Below are 26,524 nucleotides of genomic sequence, written 5' to 3'. Positions count from 1 at the left end.
TGAAAAATAAACAGATAAGAAAAGGGGGGAAGGGGGGTGGGAAAAGGGGGGGGGAAAGAAGGGAAAGAGAGAAGGGGGGGGGGGAAGGGGAAGGGAAAAGGAGGGAAAGGTTTATGTGGGAAGGGGCAGTGACCCAGAGAAGAGGAAAGAAGAAGAGGGAAAAAGAAAAACTCAAAAAATACTCAAAAAATACAAAAAATTCAAAAAAAATTTATATCAGTAATGTAGGATCGTATCCATTCTTTTGTTCAAACCTTGATGATATCTAGTCCCCAGCTTCAGGATCCAAAAGATCTCACGGTCTAGGATCTTATATCTAAGATTACCTCCTCTAGTTGGAACCGTGACCCTTTCAATCCCCTGGAGCCGGAGGCCAGAGGTATCCCCAGCATGCGCCTCCGCGCAGTGCTTGGATACCATTGAGACGTTCCTAGATAGGAAATGTGGTACGTCGGAAATATGTTTCCGAATCCTCATTTTCAGAGAACTTGTGGTGCAGCCCACGTATTGTACCTGACAGCTAATGCATGTAAACAAGTATACGACACCAGTGGTGTTACAGTTTACATACTGCTTAATTGGAAAACTAGTATGGTTAACTGTAGACACAAATGTAGTAGAATTAGAAATATAGCTGCAACAAATGCACCTTTTAGCCCCACACTTGAATGATCCAATATATGTCAGCCAAGTGGGTTTAGTAGAGGCCTTATCCTGGAACAGGCTAGGAGAGAGACGTTGGCCAATAGTGGGTGCTTTCTTAGACACACATCTATGGCCCCCTATCAAAGCCTGTTTAAAATCTGGATCACTACTTAAGATCGGCATATACTTATTGATGACCTTCTTAATTTTATGAAACTCTATGCTATACTGGGTAGAGAACACTACTGGTGAATTATTTCTGTTATCAAACTTAATGTTTCTATTATGACTATAGCTATGAATGACATTTCTATCATCACCATTATGTGTTTCACCGTGCATGTCAGAAGTAATACCCATCAAAGACTTGCGATCTTTACCATTGGCAACCGCAAGGGCTTTATCAATGGTCCACTGTGGATAATTCCTTGCTCTAAGGCGGTTGCCTATGGAAACTGCCTCCCCACTAAAATCAACCTCTCGGGTACAATTACGCCGAGCTCTGATGAGCTCACCAGTTGGGAGGTTCTCTATAACGTGTCTGGGGTGACAGGAATCGGCATGCAGGATGGAATTCACTGCAGTATGTTTCCTATAGGTAGATGTTATAACCTGGCCGACTTCTCTGTCACCCCACAGACGCAAATCCAGAAAATTGATCACCTCTGTCTCCACAGTTACAGTGAATTTTAAATTCAACTCATTCTGATTGAGGTATTCCGAAAATTCCTGTATGGCCGCTACATCGGACCTCCAAATAAAGAGGAGATCGTCAATGTAGCGGCCATACCACACCAAAGCGTGACTGTGGGGATTAATGGGGGCGAAGAGAATCCCCCTCTCCCACCAACACATGTAGATGTTGGCGAGAGAGGAGGAGAACTTCGCCCCCATCGAAGCACCGGTGGTCTGCAGGAAAAACACGCCATTGAACATAAAAAAATTATGCTTTAACAAATAATCTACTACCAATAGCATGTATTCCCGGAGACCACCGGGGTATCGAGAATAGGTTTCCAGAAACCAGGATAAGGCTAATAAGGCAAGATGATGTGGTATGACAGAGTACAGTGAGGTGACATCAGCTGTCACCCACTGATACCCCTCATGCCATTGTATCGAGTCCAACATTTCTAACACATGTTTTGTGTCTCTTATGTAACCTGGGATAGTAGGAATGAGTGGCTGTAGAAGTGAGTCAATCCACTCGCACAACCGTTCATTGAGAGAAGAAATCCCCGCCACGATAGGCCTAAGCGGAGGGGGAAATACCCCCTTGTGCACCTTGGGCAGCGAATGGAATATAGGTATAACAGGGCTATCAATAATTAAATATTTTGCAATGCTTTCTGTAATATATCCATTCACTGCACCAAGATGCACAAGGGACTCTAGGATCTTCTTAAATTTCGGAGTCGGGTCACTGGGAAGGGGTCTGTATGTATCTAGATCATTTAACATCTACATATTTAACTTGCTATAGAGTCCCCTATCCAATATGACCACCGCTCCTCCTTTGTCTGCTTGTCTTATGACTATGTTGTCCATGTTTTCCAATTCTTTGAGAGCATTTCTTTGTTTGAATGATAAATTATATTTAACAGAATGGTTTTGCATGGACAGCATAGTCAAGTCTGACTCCACAGCATCTTGAAAATTATCTAGTGCTGGGGTGCGGGACATGATGGGATAAAAGTCCCTATTGGAAGTGACAAAGTCAGGGATATCAGTTGAAAAACTGGTATCACATTGATCCTGTAAATTGGACGCCAGGGCAAGTTCGGAAAAGCTAAAACTGGCCGTGGAGCTCAATGGGGATGTATGTGAGAACCCAGAGACATGAGATGAATGCAAAGAGATGTTTATATTGGACACATCCGATACAACAGCATCACTAGAATAAGTATTGGTAACATCAGATACGGTATTCTTCTCAATATTGACAAAATGTTTACGTAAAGTGATATTACGAACAAAACGGTTTAAATCAAGTAAAGTCCGGAATAAATCAAATCTACATGTGGGGGCAAAAGAAAGTCCACGGGACAAAACTTCCAGTTGTGTATAAGAAAGAATGGTGGCAGATAAATTAAATATGGGAATAGAAGTCTTTACCTCTTCTGATTGTGCTTCATTAGCCTGGTTTGAACGATGTTTTCTGCCGGCACGGCGTTTTTTGACGCCTTATTCTGAATCTTCATCCTATGCGGTGTCGGCAGAGGCGAGGAAGAAGCATTTGGGGTCACAGTCCCAGTTTGGGATCCCAGATCACTGGTGTCATCCATTCCACTTGATTCAACAGAGGAAAAGCTAACTCTCAAGTCCTTTTTATTTTGTGATTTATTTTGTTTCTTATATGAATTTTTCTTCCCTTGTTTCTTCAGGATGGACCTGGGAGTGATGTTATTCCCAGTGTTGGGCCAGATGAAAACAGAGTTGGTTTTATAGTCCTCCAAATCTCGCAGGAATTTTCTTTGTTTTACATCTGCAATTGAAGATTCCACTTTCTTTATCTGTTCTGTAATTTTAGTGTTGTATTCCACATAAATAGGGTTCTGTTCATGCTGTTCCAAGGAGGATTTAATGGTGGAGATTTTATCATTCACCTCTGCAAGTGCTTTTTCTTCGTACTGTATTATCAGTTTAATAAACTTCAAAGACGAATCAGCTAGCAGAAGTTCCCACTCTTGCTTAAACTGCTGGCAAAAGACGGTAGTGGGGAACTTTTTAATTCTTAGTCCCCTGGGAATCATTGTTTGATCCATATAATTTTTTAACGTGGTCATATCCCACCAAATTTTGGTTTCAGACAGCATAGCTTCCTCCAATTCTCGGAGTGCGATATTAAGATCAAGTGTTTCCTGAGTGTCCATACTGGTGGCATTGAAAATGCAGTGCATGCGTTCCTCACGAGTTAAATTCCCGTTTTGAAGAGCTTCACCTCCACCCGTGGCCATATTGAACAATGCAAGTCCAGTGCCGTATATCACCGGGGGATAGGTAAATCAAGCTTCGGGAGCTGGGGGAGCGCGAGGCTGGTCCACACAGGTAAGATAGAGAAACAGCAATGCTTCAGCTCACCCCAGGTGCGCACGGACAGAGCGCGGACCTCGCCCAATTGAACAGCAGAAGAAAGAGGAGTCCAGCGTCCAGAAACTCGGAGGATAATATTTATTCACCAGATGGTCATAACAGGAACACAGGGTACAGTGACGCGTTTCGGCTTTACAACAAAGCCTTAGTCATACACAACTTGTACTACAAAAAGACCGGGTTTTATACATGTGGGTGGGCGGACATGACGCAGCGGCACACCTGTACTGACAGGTGGACGTGACGTCAAAGGCCACACCTACACAAGATGGTATAACCACCCACATGTAGAAACCAATGGCAACCGCCACTGCAAGACATGCAAAACATGAATTAGAAATCCAAAAAATTGTATAAGATTTATCAAATATGGACGCTTTTACATGAAAACAGTATTAAAAAATATATTATAATATATTAATATATTAACATACATAGATATAACAATTTCTTTATTACAAAAATATCTTAAATATAAAAGAGAAGAAAGATATCAACATCATTTGTAAGTTACAAAAAAACTATCTCTCATAGTAATAAAAGAAAAGAAAACCACATATCCATGAAGCATTCACACTCATGGTTTATATATATGTGAGTGTATCGCGGAATTATGCTATCGCACTACAAAATGGAACAGCTAGAACCATGATAATCGTTGAAAAATAAACAGATAAGAAAAGGGGGGAAGGGGGGTGGGAAAAGGGGGGGGGGGGAAAGAAGGGAAAGAGAGAAGGGGGGGGGGGAAAGGGGAAGGGAAACAGGGGGGGAAGGGGAAGGGAAAAGGAGGGAAAGGTTTATGTGGGAAGGGGCAGTGACCCAGAGAAGAGGAAAGAAGAAGAGGGAAAAAGAAAAACTCAAAAAATACAAAAAATTCAAAAAAAATTTATATCAGTAATGTAGGATTGTATCCATTCTTTTGTTCAAACCTTGAGGATATCTAGTCCCCAGCTTCAGGATCCAAAAGATCTCACGGTCTAGGATCTTATGTCTAAGATTACCTCCTCTAGTTGGAACCGTGACCCTTTCAATCCCCTGGAGCCGGAGGCCAGAGGTATCCCCAGCATGCGCCTCCGCGCAGTGCTTGGATACCATTGAGACGTTCCTAGATAGGAAATGTGGTACGTCGGAAATATGTTTCCGAATCCTCATTTTCAGAGAACTTGTGGTGCAGCCTACGTATTGTACCTGACAGCTAATGCATGTAAACAAGTATACGACACCAGTGGTGTTACAGTTTACATACTGCTTAATTGGAAAACTAGTATGGTTAACTGTAGACACAAATGTAGTAGAATTAGAAATATAGCTGCAACAAATGCACCTTTTAGCCCCACACTTGAATGATCCAATATATGTCAGCCAAGTGGGATATGACCACGTTAAAAAATTATATGGATCAAACAATAATTCCCAGGGGACTAAGAATTAAAAAGTTCCCCACTACCGTCTTTTGCCAGCAGTTTAAGCAAGAGTGGGAACTTCTGCTAGCTGATTCGTCTTTGAAGTTTATTAAACTGATAATACAGTACGAAGAAAAAGCACTTGCAGAGGTGAATGATAAAAAATCTCCACCATTAAATCCTCCTTGGAACAGCATGAACAGAACCCTATTTATGTGGAATACAACACTAAAATTACAGAACAGATAAAGAAAGTGGAATCTTCAATTGCAGATGTAAAACAAAGAAAATTCCTGCGAGATTTGGAGGACTATAAAACCAACTCTGTTTTCATCTGGCCCAACACTGGGAATAACATCACTCCCAGGTCCATCCTGAAGAAACAAGGGAAGAAAAATTCATATAAGAAACAAAATAAATCACAAAATAAAAAGGACTTGAGAGTTAGCTTTTCCTCTGTTGAATCAAGTGGAATGGATGACACCAGTGATCTGGGATCCCAAACTGGGACTGTGACCCCAAATGCTTCTTCCTCGCCTCTGCCGACACCGCATAGGATGAAGATTCAGAATAAGGCGTCAAAAAACGCCGTGCCGGCAGAAAACATCGTTCAAACCAGGCTAATGAAGCACAATCAGAAGAGGTAAAGACTTCTATTCCCATATTTAATTTATCTGCCACCATTCTTTCTTATACACAACTGGAAGTTTTGTCCCGTGGACTTTCTTTTGCCCCCACATGTAGATTTGATTTATTCCGGACTTAACTTGATTTAAACCGTTTTGTTCGTAATATCACTTTACGTAAACATTTTGTCAATATTGAGAAGAATACCGTATCTGATGTTACCAATACTTATTCTAGTGATGCTGTTGTATCGGATGTGTCCAATATAAACATCTCTTTGCATTCATCTCATGTCTCTGGGTTCTCACATACATCCCCATTGAGCTCCACGGCCAGTTTTAGCTTTTCCGAACTTGCCCTGGCGTCCAATTTACAGGATCAATGTGATACCAGTTTTTCAACTGATATCCCTGACTTTGTCACTTCCAATAGGGACTTTTATCCCATCATGTCCCGCACCCCAGCACTAGATAATTTTCAAGATGCTGTGGAGTCAGACTTGACTATGCTGTCCATGCAAAACCATTCTGTTAAATATAATTTATCATTCAAACAAAGAAATGCTCTCAAAGAATTGGAAAACATGGACAACATAGTCATAAGACAAGCAGACATAGGAGGAGTGGTGGTCATATTGGATAGGGGACTCTATAGCAAGTTAAATATGGAGATGTTAAATGATCTAGATACATACAGACCCCTTCCCAGTGACCCGACTCCGAAATTTAAGAAGATCCTAGAGTCCCTTGTGCATCTTGGTGCAGTGAATGGATATATTACAGAAAGCATTGCAAAATATTTAATTATTGATAGCCCTGTTATACCTATATTCCATTCGCTGCCCAAGGTGCACAAGGGGGTATTTCCCCCTCCGCTTAGGCCTATCGTGGCGGGGATTTCTTCTCTCAATGAACGGTTGTGCGAGTGGATTGACTCACTTCTACAGCCACTCATTCCTACTATCCCAGGTTACATAAGAGACACAAAACATGTGTTAGAAATGTTGGACTCTATACAATGGCATGAGGGGTATCAGTGGGTGACAGCTGATGTCACCTCACTGTACTCTGTCATACCACATCATCTTGCCTTATTAGCCTTATCCTGGTTTCTGGAAACCTATTCTCGATACCCCGGTGGTCTCCGGGAATACATGCTATTGGTAGTAGATTATTTGTTAAAGCATAATTTTTTAATGTTCAATGGCGTGTTTTTCCTGCAGACCACCGGTGCTTCGATGGGGGCGAAGTTCTCCCCCTCTCTTGCCAACATCTACATGTGTTGGTGGGAGAGGGGGATTCTCTTCGCCCCCATTAATCCCCACAGTCACGCTTTGGTGTGGTATGGCCGCTACATTGACGATCTCCTCTTTATTTGGAGGTCCGATGTAGCGGCCATACAGGAATTTTCGGAATACCTCAATCAGAATGAGTTGAATTTAAAATTCACTGTAACTGTGGAGACAGAGGTGATCAATTTTCTGGATTTGCGTCTGTGGGGTGACAGAGAAGTCGGCCAGGTTATAACATCTACCTATAGGAAACATACTGCAGTGAATTCCATCCTGCATGCCGATTCCTGTCACCCCAGACACGTTATAGAGAACCTCCCAACTGGTGAGCTCATCAGAGCTCGGCGTAATTGTACCCGAGAGGTTGATTTTAGTGGGGAGGCAGTTTCCATAGGCAACCGCCTTAGAGCAAGGAATTATCCACAGTGGACCATTGATAAAGCCCTTGCGGTTGCCAATGGTAAAGATCGCAAGTCTTTGATGGGTATTACTTCTGACATGCACGGTGAAACACATAATGGTGATTATAGAAATGTCATTCATAGCTATAGTCATAATAGAAACATCAAGTTTGATAACAGAAATAATTCACCAGTAGTGTTCTCTACCCAGTATAGCATAGAGTTTCATAAAATTAAGAAGGTCATCAATAAGTATATGCCGATCTTAAGTAGTGATCCAGATTTTAAACAGGCTTTGATAGGGGGCCATAGATGTGTGTCTAAGAAAGCACCCACTATTGGCCAATGTCTCTCTCCTAGCCTGTTCCAGGATAAGGCCTCTACTAAACCCACTTGGCTGACATATATTGGATCATTCAAGTGTGGGGCTAAAAGGTGCATTTGTTGCAGCTATATTTCTAATTCTACTACATTTGTGTCTACAGTTAACCATACTAGTTTTCCAATTAAGCAGTATATAAACTGTAACACCACTGGTGTCGTATACTTGTTTACATGCATTAGCTGTCAGGTACAATACGTGGGCTGCACCACAAGTTCTCTGAAAATGAGGATTCGGAAACATATTTCCGACGTACCACATTTCCTTTCTAGGAACGTCTCAATGGTATCCAAGCACTGCGCGGAGGCGCATGCTGGGGATACCTCTGGCCTCCGGCTCCAGGGGATTGAAAGGGTCACGGTTCCAACTAGAGGAGGTAATCTTAGACATAAGATCCTAGACCGTGAGATCTTTTGGATCCTGAAGCTGGGGACTAGATATCCTCAAGGTTTGAACAAAAGAATGGATACGATCCTACATTACTGATATAATTTTTTTTTGAATTTTTTGTATTTTTTGAGTTTTTCTTTTTCCCTCTTCTTCTTTCCTCTTCTCTGGGTCACTGCCCCTTCCCACATAAACCTTTCCCTCCTTTTCCCTTCCCCTTCCCCCCCTGTTTCCCTTCCCCTTTCCCCCCCCCCCCCCCTTCTCTCTTTCCCTTCTTTCCCCCCCCCCCCCCCTTTTCCCACCCCCCTTCCCCCCTTTTCTTATCTGTTTATTCTTCAACGATTATCATGGTTCTAGCTGTTCCATTTTGTAGTGCGATAGCATAATTCCGCGATACACTCACATATATATAAACCATGAGTGTGAATGCTTCATGGATATGCGGTTTTCTTTTCTTTTATTACTATGAGAGATAGTTTTTTGTAACTTACAAATGATGTTGATATCTTTCTTCTCTTTTATATTTAAGATATTTTTGTAATAAAGAAATTGTTATATCTATGTATGTTAATATATTAATATATTATAATATATTTTTTAATACTGTTTTCATGTAAAAGCGTCCATATTTGATAAATCTTATACAATTTTTTGGATTTCTAATTCATGTTTTGCATGTCTTGCAGTGGCGGTTGCCATTGGTTTCTACATGTGGGTGGTTATACCATCTTGTGTAGGTGTGGCCTTTGACGTCACGTCCACCTGTCAGTACAGGTGTGCCGCTGCGTCATGTCCGCCCACCCACATGTATAAAACCCGGTCTTTTTGTAGTACAAGTTGTGTATGACTAAGGCTTTGTTGTAAAGCCGAAACGCGTCACTGTACCCTGTGTTCCTGTTATGACCATCTGGTGAATAAATATTATCCTCCGAGTTTCTGGACGCTGGACTCCTCTTTCTTCTGCTGTTCAATTGGGCGAGGTCCGCGCTCTGTCCGTGCGCACCTGGGGTGAGCTGAAGCATTGCTGTTTCTCTATATATCAGTGTATACGGATACTGGAAGCCTGTGCTAGCATTTCTCCTGCGGTGTATATAGTAGTATATAGCAGTGTATACGGATACTGGAAGCCTGTGCTAGTATTTCTCCTGCGGTGTAAATAGTAGTATATGGATACTGGAAGCCTGTGCTAGCATTTCTCTTGCGGTGTATATAGTAGTATATAGCAGTGTATACGGATACTGGAAGCCTGTGCTAGCATTTCTCCTGCGGTGTATATAGTAGTATATATCAGTGTATACGGATACTGGAAGCCTGTGCTAGCATTTCTCCTGCGGTGTATATAGTAGTATATAGCAGTGTATACGGATACTGGAAGCCTGTGCTAGCATTTCTCCTGCAGTGTATATAGTAGTATATATCAGTGTATACGGATACTGGAAGCCTGTGTTAGCATTTCTCCTGCGGTGTATATAGTAGTATATAGCAGTGTATACGGATACTGGAAGCCTGTGCTAGCATTTCTCCTGCGGTGTATATAGTAGTATATAGCAGTGTATACGGATACTGGAAGCCTGTGCTAGCATTTCTCCTGCGGTGTATATAGTAGTATATAGCAGTGTACACGGATACTGGAAGCCTGTGCTAGCATTTCTCCTGCGGTGTATATAGTAGTATATAGCAGTGTATACGGATACTGGAAGCCTGTGCTAGCATTTCTCCTGTGGTGTATATAGTAGTATATAGCAGTGTATACGGATACTGGAAGCCTGTGCTAGCAGTTCTCCTGCGGTGTATATAGTAGTATATAGCAGTGTATACGGATACTGGAAGCCTGTGCTAGCATTTCTCCTGCGGTGTATATAGTAGTATATAGCAGTGTATACGGATACTGGAAGCCTGTGCTAGCATTTCTCCTGCGGTGTTGCTATCAGTGTGTGAAGAGTGGGAGAAGAGGGTTACATTGACAATCCAACACAATGGGCAGCACATTGAACACATTTTATAAGTGGTCAGAAACTTGTAAATAACTCATGAAAGAATAAAGTTACGTTGAAACCAATCACATCATTGTTTTTCTTGTGAAATTCCCAATAAGTTAAATGTGTCACATGACCCTCTTCCTATTGAAAAAACAAAAGTTGAATTCAAAATGGCTGACTTCAAAATGGCCACCATGGTCACCACCCATCTTGAAAAGTTTCCCCCCTCACATATACTAATGTGCCACAAACAGGAAGTTAATATCACCAGCCATTCCCATTTTATTAAGGTGTATCCATATAAATGGCCCACCCTGTATATACAGGATATGCCTTACATATCTGCTAAATAGTTGTCCCACCTCAGGGACCTGCATCTTTCTTTAGATCGAGGATTCCCCGGTCCCCTCCAGCCCGTTTATGGCAGGAGGAGGTAGTTAGGAAGCCCAAAACAGCTGAGACTGTTCTTTTATGCAATTTGCATTACTCCCATTGGGGGAGATTCATCAAAACCAGTGTAGAGGAAGAGTGGTGCAGTTGCCCATAGCAACCGATCAAAATTTTCTTCTTTCATTTTTAACAAGGCCTTTGAAAAATGAAAGAAGCAATCTGATTGGTTGCTATGGACAACTGGGCAACCTTTACTCTGCACAGGTATTGATAAATATCCCATATTGTCTTGAAAAAGGTTATCCAGCAAAATTGTTTTTTTGTTTTTTTCCCCAAACTTGACTAGGCTTCATTTTAAAACAAACAAACTTACATTTATTTTGTCCAGAGAAAGTCATTTCAATTTCCTGGAAAAATCTGGTATGCCTTGGAGCGCTTGCAAAGCGAAAGTACTTTTTCTGGACAAAACAAATTGGCCGCCGCTGCCTGACATTCGGATCCACTGATTCGTGCTGTGTGTTTGCTCATTCTCAGTTCTTTATAACTTATGATGGTTATGTATTGGTTGCTTATCTGTCTATTGCAGTGTTCCCCAACCAGGGTGCCTCCAGCTGTTGCAAAACTACAACTCCCAGCATGCCCAGACAGCCGAAGGCTGTCTGGGCATGCTGGGAGTTGTAGTTTTGCAACAGCTGGAGGCACCCTGGTTGGAAAACACTGGTCTATTGTGTGTAAATAATTTTCTGCTGTCATCTCCTCAGAACGGGAGCATAATGGAAGGCCTTGCCCTCTGGAAGAACAATGTAGACAAGCGGTTTGAAGGCGTTGAAGACTGTATGATCTGTTTCTCGGTCATTCATGGTTCCAATTATTCCTTACCTAAAAAAGCCTGCAGAACCTGCAAAAAGAAGTTCCATTCGCAGTGCCTGGTAAGGACCGCTCAGCTTTTTATAGTTGACGGCGTCGGAGTTTTCATGGGTTTGCTCACAAAAGGTGTTCTCCAGGGCTGGTGCAAGGATTTTTGCCACCCTAGGCAAATGCTAATTTTGCTGCCCCTTGACTCCGCCCTTTGACAAGCCCCACCTTACTACTGGAGTGACACACTGTAACAAACCTCCTCCTCATGCTGCTGGCTTAGCGAGTGGTTCGGCTGCTGGTTGTCTTAAAGGGGTTCTCCGGTGGAAAACTTTTTTATTTTTACTTTTTAAATTAACTGGTGCCAGAAAGTTAAACAGATTTGTAAATTACTTCTATATATATAAAAAAAAAATCATAATCCTTCCAGTACTTAATAGCTACTGAATACTATAGAGGAAATTCTTTTCTTTTTGGAACACAGTGCTCTCTGCTGACATCACAAGTACAGTTCTCTCTGCTGACATCTCTGTCCATTTTAGGAACTGTCACAAAGCAGCATATGTTTGCTATGGGGATTTTCTCCTACTCGGGACAGTTCTTAAAATGGACAGAGATGTCAGCAGAGAGCACTGTGGTCATGATGTCAGCAGAGAGCTCTGTGTTCCAAAGAGAAAAGAATTTCCTCTGTAGTATTCAGCAGCTAATAAGTACTGTAAGGATTAAGATTTTTTTTAATAGAAGTAATTTACAAATCTGTTTAACTTTGTGGCACCAGTTGATTAAAAAAAAAAAAGTTTTCCACCGGAGTATCCCTTTAACTTTCTCGCGGCAGCGAGTGGCGCCCCCCCATTCAAGAGGGCGCTCTAGGCGGCTGCCTATTTTGCCTATAACACGTAACATGTAACACGTAAATAGGGGAAATCACTAATTCTCACGGCTCTTTGCTCTCACTCTTAGAGTTGGATTCTAAGGAGACAAACCGATGTTTGACGCCTTTAAGGTCTAATCGGAACAATGGAAAGAAAGTGGTTGTTATGTGAATCGCTGCAGTTACGTTGATGGAAGTGGCTATAATGACAAACATACTGGACCTCATTAAAATTCTATGTAAGCTACTTTCTTAAAGGGGTTCTCCGGTGCAAAACATCTTATCCCCTATCAAAAAGATAGGGGATAAGATGTTAGATCGCGTGGGTCCCGCTGTTGGGGACCCCTGCGATCTCTGGGCAGGCAGCAGTGGTGTCCGGAACATGGAAGCGTAGAGCACCCCTGTTTGTGATATCACGCCAAGCCCCCTCCATTCATGTCTATGGGACAGAGCGTGACGGCTAATATGTAGCTGTCACGCCTTCTCCCATAGACCTGAATGAAGGGGGCGCGGCTGCTGTAGTCGCCAGTCATCCGGCATGGAGCAGATTTCGCTCCGTGCACGGATGACCGGAGTGTCGCGCCGACGATCGCGGGGGTCCCCAGGGGTTGGATCCCTGCATTCTAACATCTTATTCCCTATCCCTATGATAGGGGATAAGATGTTTTGCGCCGGAGTACTCCTTTAAGGCTGCTATACACATTTGAAATGAATATTTCAGTGGGAAATTCCAACTGTGTAATTTGTGTGGCAGCCTCCTCACTCCTCCCTGATGGCAGATCGATGTCAAGGATGAGGCATGTTGGATTTCAGCTGCACTATTCTTTTGTTCTCAGATAAGCAGCTACCAGAAGAATCTGGCAACAGCTTACCCCTACTCCCCCGAGCCGACCATTCGCATATGTGGTGGGATCAGGAGAGATATCTGTTGACCAAAAGAACTATCGACCAAGCTTTAGAATCTGGGTGCGAACAAGGATGTACGTTGTCTGCCCGCTGCCCTTGCCCTCACCTAGCTGTGTTTCTGATCTCTGCAACAAAATATTTACAACAAATGTCATCACTCATATACAGGGATATCACCCTTCCCAGCTATTGATCTCGCTTATCTCTCTACTTATATGGGATATGTGTCTGATTGAGGGGGGTCCGACTGCTGGGACAACATGTGATCTCATGGCCGGCACCCCAATGCACGAACTGACCTCTTTGTTCTCCGATTTCTGTCGCCCACAGCACAAAGGGGGCCAACACACGTGGGGGTCCCAGCGGTCGTACCCATCCTCCCTCAACAATCAGACACTTATGCCCTATTCTTTTGGGTAGGGAATACATACTTATGTACTGGAGTTCCCCTTTAAGGCTGCTTCTGAATGTTTTTTGTATATAAAGGATTAGAAAAGGATCTGATGTGGTACTTGGTCTCAGTTAAAGGGGTACTCCCGTCGAAAAAATAAATGTTTAAATCAACTGGTGCCAGAAAGTTAAACAGATTTGTAAATCACTTCTATTAAAAATTTTTAATCCTTCCAGTACTTTTTAGGGGCTGTATACTAAAGAGAAATCCAAAAAAAGAAATGCATTTCCTCTGATGTCACGACCACAGTGCTCTCTGCTGACCTCTGCTGTCTATTTTAGGAACTTTCCAGAGCAGGAGAAAATCCCCATAGCAAACATATGCTGCTCTGTCCTAAAATGGACAGCAGAGGTCAGCAGAGAACACTGTGGTCGTGACATCAGAGGAAATGCATTTCTTTTTTGGATTTCTCTTTAGTATACAGCCCCTAAAATGTACTGGAAGGATTAAGAGTTTTATACAGAAGTGATTTACAAATCTGTTTAACTTTCTGGCACCAGTTGATTTAAAAAAAAAACTAAAAGTTTTCCACCGGAGTACCCCTTTAACCCTTTTAAGGGAACAAGGGAGAATTGTAAGACGTAAAAGCTGCAGAGCTGCCTTTGTCCAGTCCTGGTTGATGAACTATGGGGGAGATTTATCAATACCTGTGCAGAGGAAAAGTTGCCAATAGCAACCAATCAGATCGCTTCTTTCATTTTGCAGAGGCCTTGTTAAAAATGAAAGTAGAGATCTGATTGGTTGCCATTGGCAACTGCACCACTCTTCCTCTGCACAGGTTTTGATAAATCTCATATGAGTGTATATTTCTGCTTCTAAATTTGGGCTTTTTTTTGCCATCTCATGGTATTTTGCTTTCCTCAGTTTTAGCTACAGATAATCTTCCCTCTCCACGGGCCACGTGCTTCTTAGCAATAAGGGGGGAAGCCGCCTGAAAAGATCACTTTGTTACTGGGGGTAATTTCTCCCAAGGTAAACCAGCAATATCCTACTTAATCCCCTAAGATCAGCTCAGTACAGTACTCTCAGTTCTTTCATACAGGGAAAAAGCTGGCAGTGAGAGGCCGGGAAACCAGTCCCAGGTGTCTACCCTCCGGCCATACTTCGAATCCCTGCCCTGGTGTCAAAATTTTAAGAAGAACATCCTCACCGGGACTCTGAGGTCAAGATTCACTGTTCATGACAAAGTGCATGTGTGTATATTTATATATATATATGTATATATAAACGGGGTCAGTACTTTCCTCAGGGAGAGGACACCACTTCTGGTGTAAAACGGAGATTTAAGTAGGCCATATAGCACTCCGCGGGCTCCTGGGTACAAAAATATGCAAATCAGCTCATCACACCACCTTCACAGGTAGTGTGTCCTGCAAACAGCTCAGGCTCCAGTTAAGAAGTCTCAGAACTGATTGGGATTCATGCCAAGCCAGAACTCTCTCTCCAGAAGGAAAGAGGACCCATCTGAGAGTTCTGGCTTGGCATAAATCCCAATCAGTTCTGAGACTTCTTAACTAGAGCCTGAGCTGTTTGCAGGACAAACTACCTGTGAAGGTGGTGTGATGAGCTGATTTGCATATATATATATATATATATATATATATATATATATATATTCAGCAAGTGTAGCGAAGAGAAATCTGAGTGGCACCACCACTAGTCTGGACATTTATACAGCCACTATCCAAGGAACAGTAAAGGATACACTCGGTGGGTAACAGAAAAACTTGTCCTGTGGTGGTGCTAGGATCAATGAAATACAGGATAAGAGTGTGCTATCAATAAAGAACAAAAGGCAATCCTGCACTCACTGCCCAGGTACACTGTATTCGGCTCCTCTCACAGACGTAACATCCGACACGAAGGTGTGTTTGCCGTGGGGCGCTCAGAGCACCCCACGGCAAACACACCTTCGTGTCGGATGATGCGTCTATGAGAGGAGCCGAATACAGTGTACCTGGGCGGTGAGTGCAGGATTGCCTTTTGTTCTTTATTGATTGCACATATATATATATATATATATATATATATATATATATATATATATCACACACACAGGTCCCTCAGGATGACCATTGTATGTTGAAACCATTGTATGTTGAGACCATAATCCTATAGAAACCTGGTAATTTGTTCTGAAGCCCCAAAATGTCATCCGAAAAAAAGGAAAAAGTGAGGATTAAAGAAAAGTAAGTAGATAACTAATAGAGCAATTCCATACATAGAAAAGTAAGAAAGAGCTGGTCTTTCCTGCTGAAAGTGCTAGAAACATATGGAATTACTGGCCAATTCGCTTCTGCTGTAGCCGGCCTGTATGTATCTCCATCAGCACAAGTACGACTCCCACATGCCATGTCCCCCCCCCCCTTTTAGCATATCGAATGGAACCAGGCAGGGATGCCCCTTATCCCCGTTTCTTTTTGTCCTCAGCATAGAACCCCTGGCCGCTAACATAAGGAATCACCCTGATATCTCGAGGGTCACGATAGCATCAGCTGAATATAAAGTTACTCTATTTGCGGATGAAGTCCTCCTCTCGTTAACTAATCTTCACATCTCATTGCCTAATCTACTTACAACCATAGGGACCTACTCAAAAGTCTCTGGCTACAAGATTAATTCGTCAAAAACTGAGGCACTACCTATTCATGTCACTGACACGGACTTACATAACATGCGATTAAATTATAACTTCCGTTGGCAGGATTCTAGTCTGAAATATTTGGGGATTAACCTTACCCCTAAATATTCCCTTCTATTTAGATCAAATTTCCTTCCTTTGATGCGAGAGGTTAATGGTTTACTCCAAAAGTGGTCGCAATTACCTTCATCATTACTGGGTAGAATAGCCGCAGTTAAAATGTTTGTTTTACCGAAATATTTGTATTTGTTTGAAACGCTCCCTATATCTATATCTAAAACCGCTATACGTAAAATTCATACCCCATTGCTGAGATTCGTTTGGAAAGAGGGAAGACATAGAATACCCTTCTCAGTCTTGACATCCCTAAAATCATTTGGAGGTCTGGCTTTCCCAGATCTTCACAAATACTACCTGGCTGCGCAATTACGGATGGTCCCGTTTTGGTCCTCCCTCTCACTACTCCACCAAAAATTTATTAGGCCCTATGAGACATTTACTTGAAGTTTGGAACAAATGCTCCCCGGAATATAGTTTGAAATCACGTAACAACTTGCAAACTTTGATTCTTTCCAACTCTAATATACCTCTCAGTAGTGATTTGGAGGTGATCTCCCCTTAGAAAGAGGCAGGACTGATTTATCTCTATAACATTATTGATCCTTTGAGACACAATGTTCTGTCCTTTGCAGATCTTCGTGATAAATATAATCTCTCCGAGTCATCTATAACATTGTATAGAAGAATTATTAAACACTTTTTCTCCTCCCAGACTACTACCCCGCTTCCCCCATCAACCTCATTTGAGGGATTATGTAAAGGGACGGTCTCATCCAAAGGCCTTATCTCTCGGATATACACGATACTCTCTACGCCAACTGATCTCTCATCGAACCTTCACCCATATATGCACAAATGGGAGGACTATTTGGAACATAGCATTCCTTTTGAGAGATGGCGCGTTGTATGGTCCAACGCAGCGAGATCAGCCTCGTGTGTGAGAAAATCAATATAAGATACTGCTGCGGTGGTACCATACCCCAGATGTCCTACATAAATTCTACCCCCACATTCCTGATACATGCTGGCGATGCAAGACTGCAACTGGCACTTTACCTCATAATTTCCGGGACTGCCATCGATTAAAACACTATTGGCTGGCAGTTAACCACATAATCCGAAGGACTCTTCGTGTATCTTCTTAATCTACTACCGGTTAGTCTTACTAAATTTCAGAAAAAATAGATTCTCCATATACTGACGGCGGACAAATGTCTCATAGCACAGTGGTGGTTACGGTCGGAGGTCCCCCCCCCCCTTCCCAGTTTTACTAGATAAAATCAGAGAAACTAAACGCATGGAGTATCTATCTGCAGTCATGGAAAATACGTTGCCTAATTATCAGCAAACATGGCATCCTTGAGAGGTGATGGACTCTTCCTCCTCTCAGACCTAATATTCCATGACCTTGCGGATATCCAACGCTCTTTGTCCTTTCTTTCTGTTCATTTGCCTTTCTACTTATCTTTTTTACTCTTCTCTTTTCTTTTTTTTTTCACTTCTTCTCCTTATTTAATTTTATGTCTTGCTCTTTACCTATAAGGAGGCCTGACTTAAAGGTTACCCTCCTCTACATTATGACCCTAGTCTGTTTTAACTGAATTTCATGCTTTTCAGTCATAGTTGTAAATGCTATGTGAGCTTCTTATCTTAAGTTGTTGCCCGTATTTAGGTTTGCTAGCATTTCGCGCTACAGTTGAATATGGCTTTTTACCACTAACTACCGGTATTTACGTATCAAAATGAACACGGTATGCCTTATTATTGGATGGATGATCTTATTGAATACTTTTTCTATCTTTGATCCCTATCTTTGATCCCATCTGTCTTGTAGATTTTTCTACAGACCTTGATTGAAGAGAGCTGTGTCTCTTTGACAATTCTATATGTCCTATCTATTGTTGATAATGTATGTTGTTTTATTTTTTTCTCTTGCAAAAATAAAAACAGCTATATAAAAAGAAAAGTAAGAAAGAGCTGCTGTAAATCACTGTCTATGTCAGTGTTTCCTAACCAGAGTGCCTCCAGCTATTGCAAAACGACAACTCCCAGCATGCCCGGACAGCGTTGGCTGTCCGGGCATGCTGGGAGTTGTAGTTTTGCAACAGCTGGAGACACCCTGCTTGGGAAACAATGGTTTATGTAGAGGACAGAAGCTTCTTCAGGGTCCTATACAGTACACACAGTGTTCAAAATGGAGCCGCCCTTACTTGGTGTCCAAAGGAGCAGCTAACCCTGGCACAGGTAAGGAGTAGTACAGAACTTGTAGTTCCTCCCTGTACTGTAGGGGGCGTTACCAGACAGCCAGTCAGTGCATGCACTTCAGTAATACAGGTGATTTACCAGTAAAATGCCCATTCTGATTGGTCAGTTCCTCCAGTTGTGACAGGTATCACAGATCTGGACTGTCCGTAGCATTGTATGTTGAGTCTGGTTTCAAGTTACAATGGTCCAGAAAAGACCATTGTATGTTGAAAGTGTTGTATGTTGAGGCCATTGTAAGTTGAGGGATCACTGTATATATATTTTCACAGATCAACCGTAATAATAAAACCAAAAACTGGTCAAATGAATACCGTGGATTATCAGGTGACATTTGCGCCTGTCATTGGGATATATTAGGCAGCAAGTGACCAGTTAGTTGTTCAGTATGATGTGTTGGGAGCAGGAAAAATGGGCAAGTGTAAGGATCTGAGGGACTCTGAAAAGGACACATTGTGATGTCTAGACCACAGGATCAGGGCATCTCTAGAACCTGATGTCTTGTGGGGTGTTCCTGATATGCAGTGGATAGTACCTACCGAAAGTGCTCCATAGAAGGACAACCAGTGAACTGTCAAAAATGTTCTGGGCACCTAAGGCCCATTAATGCTCGTGGGGGTAAAGACTATTTTCTGTTTGCTCTGATCCCACAGAAGCCACTGTGGAACAAATTACGCAAAATACAGTATTGCTACTTGTTATAATAAAAAGGTCAGATCACACAGTATATTGTAGGTTACTGTATGAGGCCAAATGGAAAACAAATATATAACCAAAAACCTCAAGGATGCATGATGGAAAAACTATAGAGGAGACCGCGCTTCAATTATTTGTGAATTTTATTAAAAGACATGAAATTCATATAAATATAATTAGGCAAAACGATAGAAGAGCCAGTGGTAAAGCGATGAAAGCTTTATTGAACCGGAAAAAACCCGCAATGTGGGCGGCACAGCCTAAGTAAAAGCAGCAGCAGGAGAACACAGCGTGACGCGTTTCGGGTAGGGCCCTTCGTTAATGCGCACAAATTCTCAGGTACAGCCAGGTATAAATGGGGATCCGTAAGTGTTAGGGGAGGGACAAGAAGGTAAAACTTCCTCTTAACCCTCACCATGCCACAGTCAGATCGACCCGTACACAATACAATTGTATAAAGCAACCTGACCTAACTAGTACCTATAGTACCATGGATAGGAAACAAAACAAAAAATAAGAAAAAAGAGAAAATATATAGCATGAAAAGACATCAAAAACATAAGAAACCATACTTGTTAGTAATGAAAAATGTAATCCGTCCTGCAATTTAAACCAAAAGATTGTGTAGTGTGCAGTGTGTGTATCCAGTACACTTCTCTATTTCGTAACAATTTGATCACATGATCCCCACCTCGTTAGGGCTTGCGTACTAGTTCTACGCAATGAAAAGTTAAAGAAGATGTGTCTCCTAAGAGAGCATCACGGAAGTGCCGTGAGGCACCCGAGATGTTCACATGATGTGGATATGCTCCTGAATCCTTTTATTAAATGTGATTAGAAACATAATTATAAGTCCTGTCACAGGGCCCTTGTTGCAGGACTAGCATAAAATAATGAATGACAAAGGTAAAATGCAAAATATTCATTAATTGTCATATAGTAGATAGTCCAGAATCTAGAATTGCAGTCCAGTGTAGAGAAGACTTTTTGATGGTCTACAGTTCATAGATGGCATATAGAGATATATAGTAGCAGAGTCTCACCCATGTAAGGTACTGACAGGCGTCTGTTTAAGTCGTGGACACACTTTACCTGAGAGGTCAGACGCTTCAGTACATGCGCTGGTAGAACTGAGCTGTAGAAGATCCGATAGTGCAGGTTAATGTTAACGAGCGCTGGCAAGTGCTGCAGTGGCTGGTCCGTAGGCACAGGACCCCATAAATACTGCAGAATCCCTGGCAGATGGAACTATAACTGGAGCGCAGGCAAGCGCTGCTGGTCCGGCGGTGCCGGGCTCAGAGGGAGTGGTGAGATGGCAGAGTGATACAGCACTTGGATGAATAGATGCAGCGTTTGGTTGGCAGGTGCAGAGTCCTCGTGGCTGGGCGTTTCAGAGTTCTAATGTAAACACATACGGCCCTTTCTTCAGTAGATGATATCACATCTACTGAAAAAAGGGTCGTATAGGTTTACATTAGTACCCTGAAACGCGTCTAGTTTAATGTGTATATCTATAGGCGCACTACTACTTTTATATATCTAGCAATTCAGCTCTGAAGTGGTCCAGCATTCCACCTTTTGAATTGTACCTGGTGATCCTGAGAGCACCACTGACGTCAGATGCCCAGCCACGAGGACTCTGCACCTGCCCGCAAAGCGCTGTATGTACCTGTAAACCAAGTGCTGCATCTATTCATCCAAGTGCTGTATCACCGCTCCCTCTGAGCCCGGCACCAACGAACCAGCAGCGCTTGCCTGCGCTCCTGCTATAGTTCCATCTGCCAGGGATTCAGTGGTATCTGCGGTATTTATGGGGTCCTGTGCCTACGGACCAGCCACTGCAGCACTTGCCAGCGCTCGTTAACATCCTGCACCGGATCTTCTACAACTCAGTTCTACCAGCGCATGTACTAAAGCGTCTGACCTCTCAGGTAAAGTGTGTCCACGACTTAAACAGACGCCTGCCAGTACCTTACACGGGTGAGACTCTGCTACTATAGATCTCTATATGCCATCTATGAATTGTAGACCATCAATAGGTCTTCTCTATTCTGGACTGCAGTTCTAGATTCTGGACTATCTACTATATGACAATGAGTGAATATTTAGCATTTTATTGTAGTAGTGTGCATTTTACCTTTGTCATTCATTATTTTATGCTAGTCCTGCCCCAAGGGCCCTGTGACAGGACTTATAATTATGTTTCTAATTACATTTATATGAATTTCATGTCTTTTAATAAAATTCACATATAATTGAAGCGCGGTCTCCTCTAGTTTTTCAATCATTCACCAGTAACCCTGGTGTTATCCTTGAGGTTTTTGGTTATATATTTGTTTTCCATTATACTATTTTCTGACACCTAGGGTATAGGTGTATATTCAAATCTCACCTCGGATAATTAATTATGATCTGCACTATCCATTATCTTTATTTCTACTGTATGAGGCAGCATAGCCCCAGAATAGTCAGAGTGCTGATGCTGAACCCTGTCCATATATAAAAGTGTCTAACATGGGCACATGATCATCAGAACTGGACCATGGAGCAGTGGAAGAAGGCGGGCTGGTCTGATGGATTGTGCTATATATCATGTTGTGGACTGCAGGTGCATGTTCATCATTCATCTGTGGAAGACAGGGCACCAGGATGCAGCATGGGAAGAAGACAAGACAGGGCACCAGGATGCAGCATGGGAAGAAGACAAGACAAGACAGGGCACCAGGATGCAGCATGGGAAGAAGACAAGTGTAGGGTAGTTTGATGGACAATCCTGGCACCATGTGGATGCTATTGTGACACGTATCACCTCCCTAAACATTGTACAGACCACGTCCCCCCTTCATGGCAGCAGGATCCCCTAATGGCAGTGACCTTATTTGGCAGGATAATCCCAGATCCAGAGCTTGTGTGCCAGGTTGTTCTGTTCTCCAATGGCATGGGGGGGGGGGGGGGGGTCACCTCCCACCTTAAAGCAAATAGTCCTGGAAATTGTAGTCTGAGAGAAGCCACAGAAACAGGAAGTAGCCAGTTCCCAAAAACAAGTCAGCAGCATTATGGGGGGCACAGCCATTTACCACCAACACAAGCACAGATCCTTGGTAAGCATGTTCATTACTGTATGACACTTAATTATTAAAGTCACTTTATGTTGGATACCCCTTTAATGTTTTGAGACGTATGCATACATTCTTGTAGGTCCTAATGTCTTCAGTGCCCATATGCAGCAATCCAGCACCATCCTCTGTAGAGTGTAGTCACGCCCCTCCCATAGACTTGCATTGAGGGTGTGTGGTCGTGATGACACGAGGGGCGTGGTCGACCCCCGCTGCGCGAAAACAGCGTTGGGAACATTTACTTCCGAACGCTGGCTGTGGAGTACCCCTTTAAGGATTTGCCACAGTATATGTAATATCCAGCTGCCATGCACAAGGTTTCCCACAAGCTGATGGCCAGTTTAGGTGGTGGGTGACCATGGTCAGAATTCATGCGGATGTAGCAGGTCCATACTTTTGCTTTAGGAACTAGCAGGTGTCTTCCTCTCTAGCCATTGGAATCCACATGTACCCACCATAAATGAGTGCAGGACCTCAATGTTTCTTGCATTTCCACTGACTAGCAGTAAAATCAGGTGCTACACAATTGCCCAAATGTGTTCATGTCAAAGGTTGGCAAACAGCACCATAAGAAAATTCCTAAGGGAATACTGTGAATATTTTCACTACACACGATGCTATATTGGTGCCGGGTGCATTTCTTATCCCAGCGCTCCATGTTATGACACAGACCATTATAGTACAGTAATGTGTACACCGTTGTCTTCCTGACATATTGTCTCCCCCATAGATGTCTGTACTAGAATGAGTGATCTCATGGCGCAGCTATTTAGGAGTGAGAGGTTTAGCAGCTCCCCCCTTGTATCCATATCATACTCCCCACTACAGAACAATAATGGACCTTTCAGCTGAGGAGACATTTCTCTCACTCCCATATTTTTTTACCCTGCACCATTGAATATTAATCTACATTTGTTTACATTCAGTTAAATATTTCAAGAGATGAAAAGACCTTCTTAACAGGGAGGGAATCCTTAAATTCCACGCTACTTTACCCTGTAATAGCCTGGTGCTTAGCAGGTGTTCTGGAGCTTTATGAGCATCAAAAAGAGTTGTCTGAAGGCGCTATTGCCCAAAACAGTGTCCCTTCTGCCATGGGGTTGGATCAGTGGTCTCCAAACTTTGGACCTCCTGATGTTGCAAAACTACAACTCCCGGCATACCCGGACACCTGGGCATCTTGGGAGTTGTAGTTTTGCTGCTATATATCCGGACCTGATAGGGAGAGCAGCAGTTGACAGAATTTGAGGGGAGGGGTATATCTACTATATATCCTGATCCCATAGAGATAGCAGTAGCAGTATACAGATCGAACAAGGAGGAGAGGTACAACTACTATGTATTCTGATACCATAGAGATAGCAGCAGCAGTATACAGATAGAGCTGTAGGGGGAGGTGCAGAACTACTATGTATCCTGATCCTATAGAGATTGCAGCAGCAGTGTACAGATAGAGCTTGGAAGGGAGGTGTGTAAGTACTATATATCCTAACCCTATAGAGATAGCAGCAGCAGTATGTAGATCTGGAAGGGAAGGGATCTGGGAGTTGCCAGGAGAATCTGGTAGGCTATGATGTAGTTCACAGGAATTCAGCTAACCCAGGGCTGACCACTTCTTCTGACACTGATTTTCTGTGGGACTTGTGATCACCTAACCCAGTTACTGTAATAAAACACATGGATGCCGCTGTGCTGGGATGAAACAGATGATACTGTAGGACTAGAGATGGGAAGTGTGCATAATATAGGCAAACAAAAATTATGGAGTTCTTATTTAAGGTAACTGGGTGTCACTGAAGTGTCACAGCCCCTTCGACTAACTCATTGGTGGAGGTTCCAGAAGTCAGACCCCCACTGATCCGATATGAAGCTAAAGTGCTTGACAACCTTGTTCGGACGTCTTTCCGTTGAGTACTGTAGGATAAAGGTTGGTCCTGTTGCGGTTCTCAAAGTTACTATATATTGAGCAGTCAATAAATCATAGATAATTGCTTCATGGTCATTGCTGGAGAAGACCTCATGGATTTTATCAGCTGTAAGTCACATTTTTGGAATAGAAATCCTGTTTTTGTATGTCACGTGTTCTCCATATATCTGGCTTGCTTTGCTTTAGAACAGTGGTCTCAAACTGTAGAGCCTCCAAATTTGCAACTCCTAGCAAGCAAAACTGCAACTCCTGGCATGCTAGGAGTTGTAGTTTTGCAGCAGCTGGAGGTCCACAGTTTGGATATCACTGCTTTAGGAGGTGGATAATAATAAAATTTTAATTTTTTTCCATTTTTTTTTTTAGTACAAATGGTTTACCTCAAGCAACAAGTCCACGTGTCCCCTGTGCAGAGAGACATTCTTCTAAGAGTGCCCAGATGTAACGCACACTCACAATCTCCGACATAAATCCGGCGAGGTCCTTGTACAGCTTCACCTCTACTACATTCAACCAACTATATGCGACCGATCTTCTAATGTCCCCTATAGACGTACAGTGGCTGTGGAAATGGTGTTTTTCCTATTTCTTCTCCATCCATAAATGACCTTGTGCACAACTCCTCTTACCATCTGGTTGAGCTATAACACTTAGTACTGAAGCTGCCGTAACGTATTACAGAAAGTATAAATCAGACCGCTGTCAGAAGCCGGAAAAAGAAAAACGAATAAAGAACATTTGCGTTTTAAAGAACTGGTGGCATAAACGCCGTGATACCTGTAAATGATGCTTTGTCCTCCCTCGGAAATTAGATTTATTTTAAATAAAATACTGTGGTAAATTGTTGTTGTAAACTTTTTTTTTTTTAATGTTGAACAGAGATTGGTTCATATAAATGTGTATGCCAACTGGTGCGCCTCCAGCTGTTGCAAAACTACAACTCCCAGTATGCCCAGACAGCTGTTGACTTTCAGTGTATGCCATTGGCTGTCAGAGTATGCAGTGTTGGCTGTCAGTGTAACTTGTAGTTTAGCAACAGCTGGAGGCGCACCAGTTGGGAATCACTGATTTAACAATTTCATGACCCAGCTAATTTTTTTTTTTCTGACACGTTTTTTTCTTCCTTACCTTCTAAGACCATAACTTTTTTAATTTTCGACTGAAAAAGTTGTATATATTATATGTAGGGCAAAATTGGAAAAAATATGAAATTGAACAATTTTGTATGGCAATAATTTTTTGGGAGTTCAAAATATGGTAAATCTGAGACTCCATCTTTATTCTGTGAGTCAGTATGATTCCAATGATACCAAACTTGAATCATTTTTGTTTCATTTTATGGTTAAAAAAAAATTAAACTTTGAAAAATAAAACTTAAAGTTTATTCATCACCATGTTCTCACCCCAAACTTCTTTATTTTTCCACTATGGAGCAGTGTTAGGGTTTGTTTTTTTGGGGCCATGAGCTGTAGTTTTTAACGGTACCACTTTTGTGTAGTTCTGGCATTTTGATCACTTTTTATAAAAAAAATTTTTGGATGTAATGGAACCAAAAATCTGCAATTTTGGAGTTTGGAATTTTTTTTATTTACGCCATACACTGTGCAGGATCAGAAACATAATTTAATAGTTCGGACAATTAAGCACGTGGCGATACCAAATATGTGTATTTTTTTTTTTTGTTTGTACAGTGTGTTATTTAAAAAATGGGAAAAGGGATTTTTTTTAAATCTTTTTTAAAACATTTTTGTTTTACTTTTTTATACACACTTTTTGGCCCGCCTAGGTGCCTATCATAAGCCATCATCAGATGGCTTGCATAGATCAATGTAATGCTATTGCTTTACATTGATCTATGAAATCTGTGCTTGATTGTTAAGGGCTGCCAAAGGGAGCCCTTAGCAATAACCGAGCCAGGGAAGGCGCCGAGGACACGGTAAGGCCTTGGGCTTCCCTAGCAACCCATAGCCCCCCCCCCCCCCATCACGGGTGGGCTATGGACCACTAGACACCATTAAATGCCGTGATCTGTATAGATCATGATATTTAACCAGTTAAATGGTGGACATCGGAGTGATCTTTGATGTCCGTCATTGCCGGCAGATATCAGCTGCTGGTAGAAGCAGACATCTCCCGGGATGATG

At 42.4% G+C, this 26,524-nt stretch overlaps 1 protein-coding gene across 1 annotated transcript in view; it reads left to right on the top strand.

Annotated features, from left to right (window-relative positions):
- LTN1 (listerin E3 ubiquitin protein ligase 1) overlaps positions 1-25,743 on the top strand; it is a 161,974-nt gene extending 136,231 nt beyond the window's left edge. Inside the window, exons 29-30 of the mRNA XM_056559464.1 lie at positions 11,360-11,527; positions 24,747-25,743. Coding sequence (XP_056415439.1) covers positions 11,360-11,527; positions 24,747-24,809 — 231 coding nt within the window. The 3' untranslated portion in view covers positions 24,810-25,743. The remainder of the gene's footprint in view (positions 1-11,359; positions 11,528-24,746) is intronic.
- Positions 25,744-26,524: the final 781 nt, after the last annotated feature.

Source organism: Hyla sarda, chromosome 2, assembly GCF_029499605.1.
Source record: "Hyla sarda isolate aHylSar1 chromosome 2, aHylSar1.hap1, whole genome shotgun sequence".
Lineage (NCBI taxonomy): Eukaryota > Metazoa > Chordata > Amphibia > Anura > Hylidae > Hyla > Hyla sarda.
Note: the sequence above shows the minus strand (reverse complement) of the source record. Positions and strands in the feature narration are given on the sequence as shown.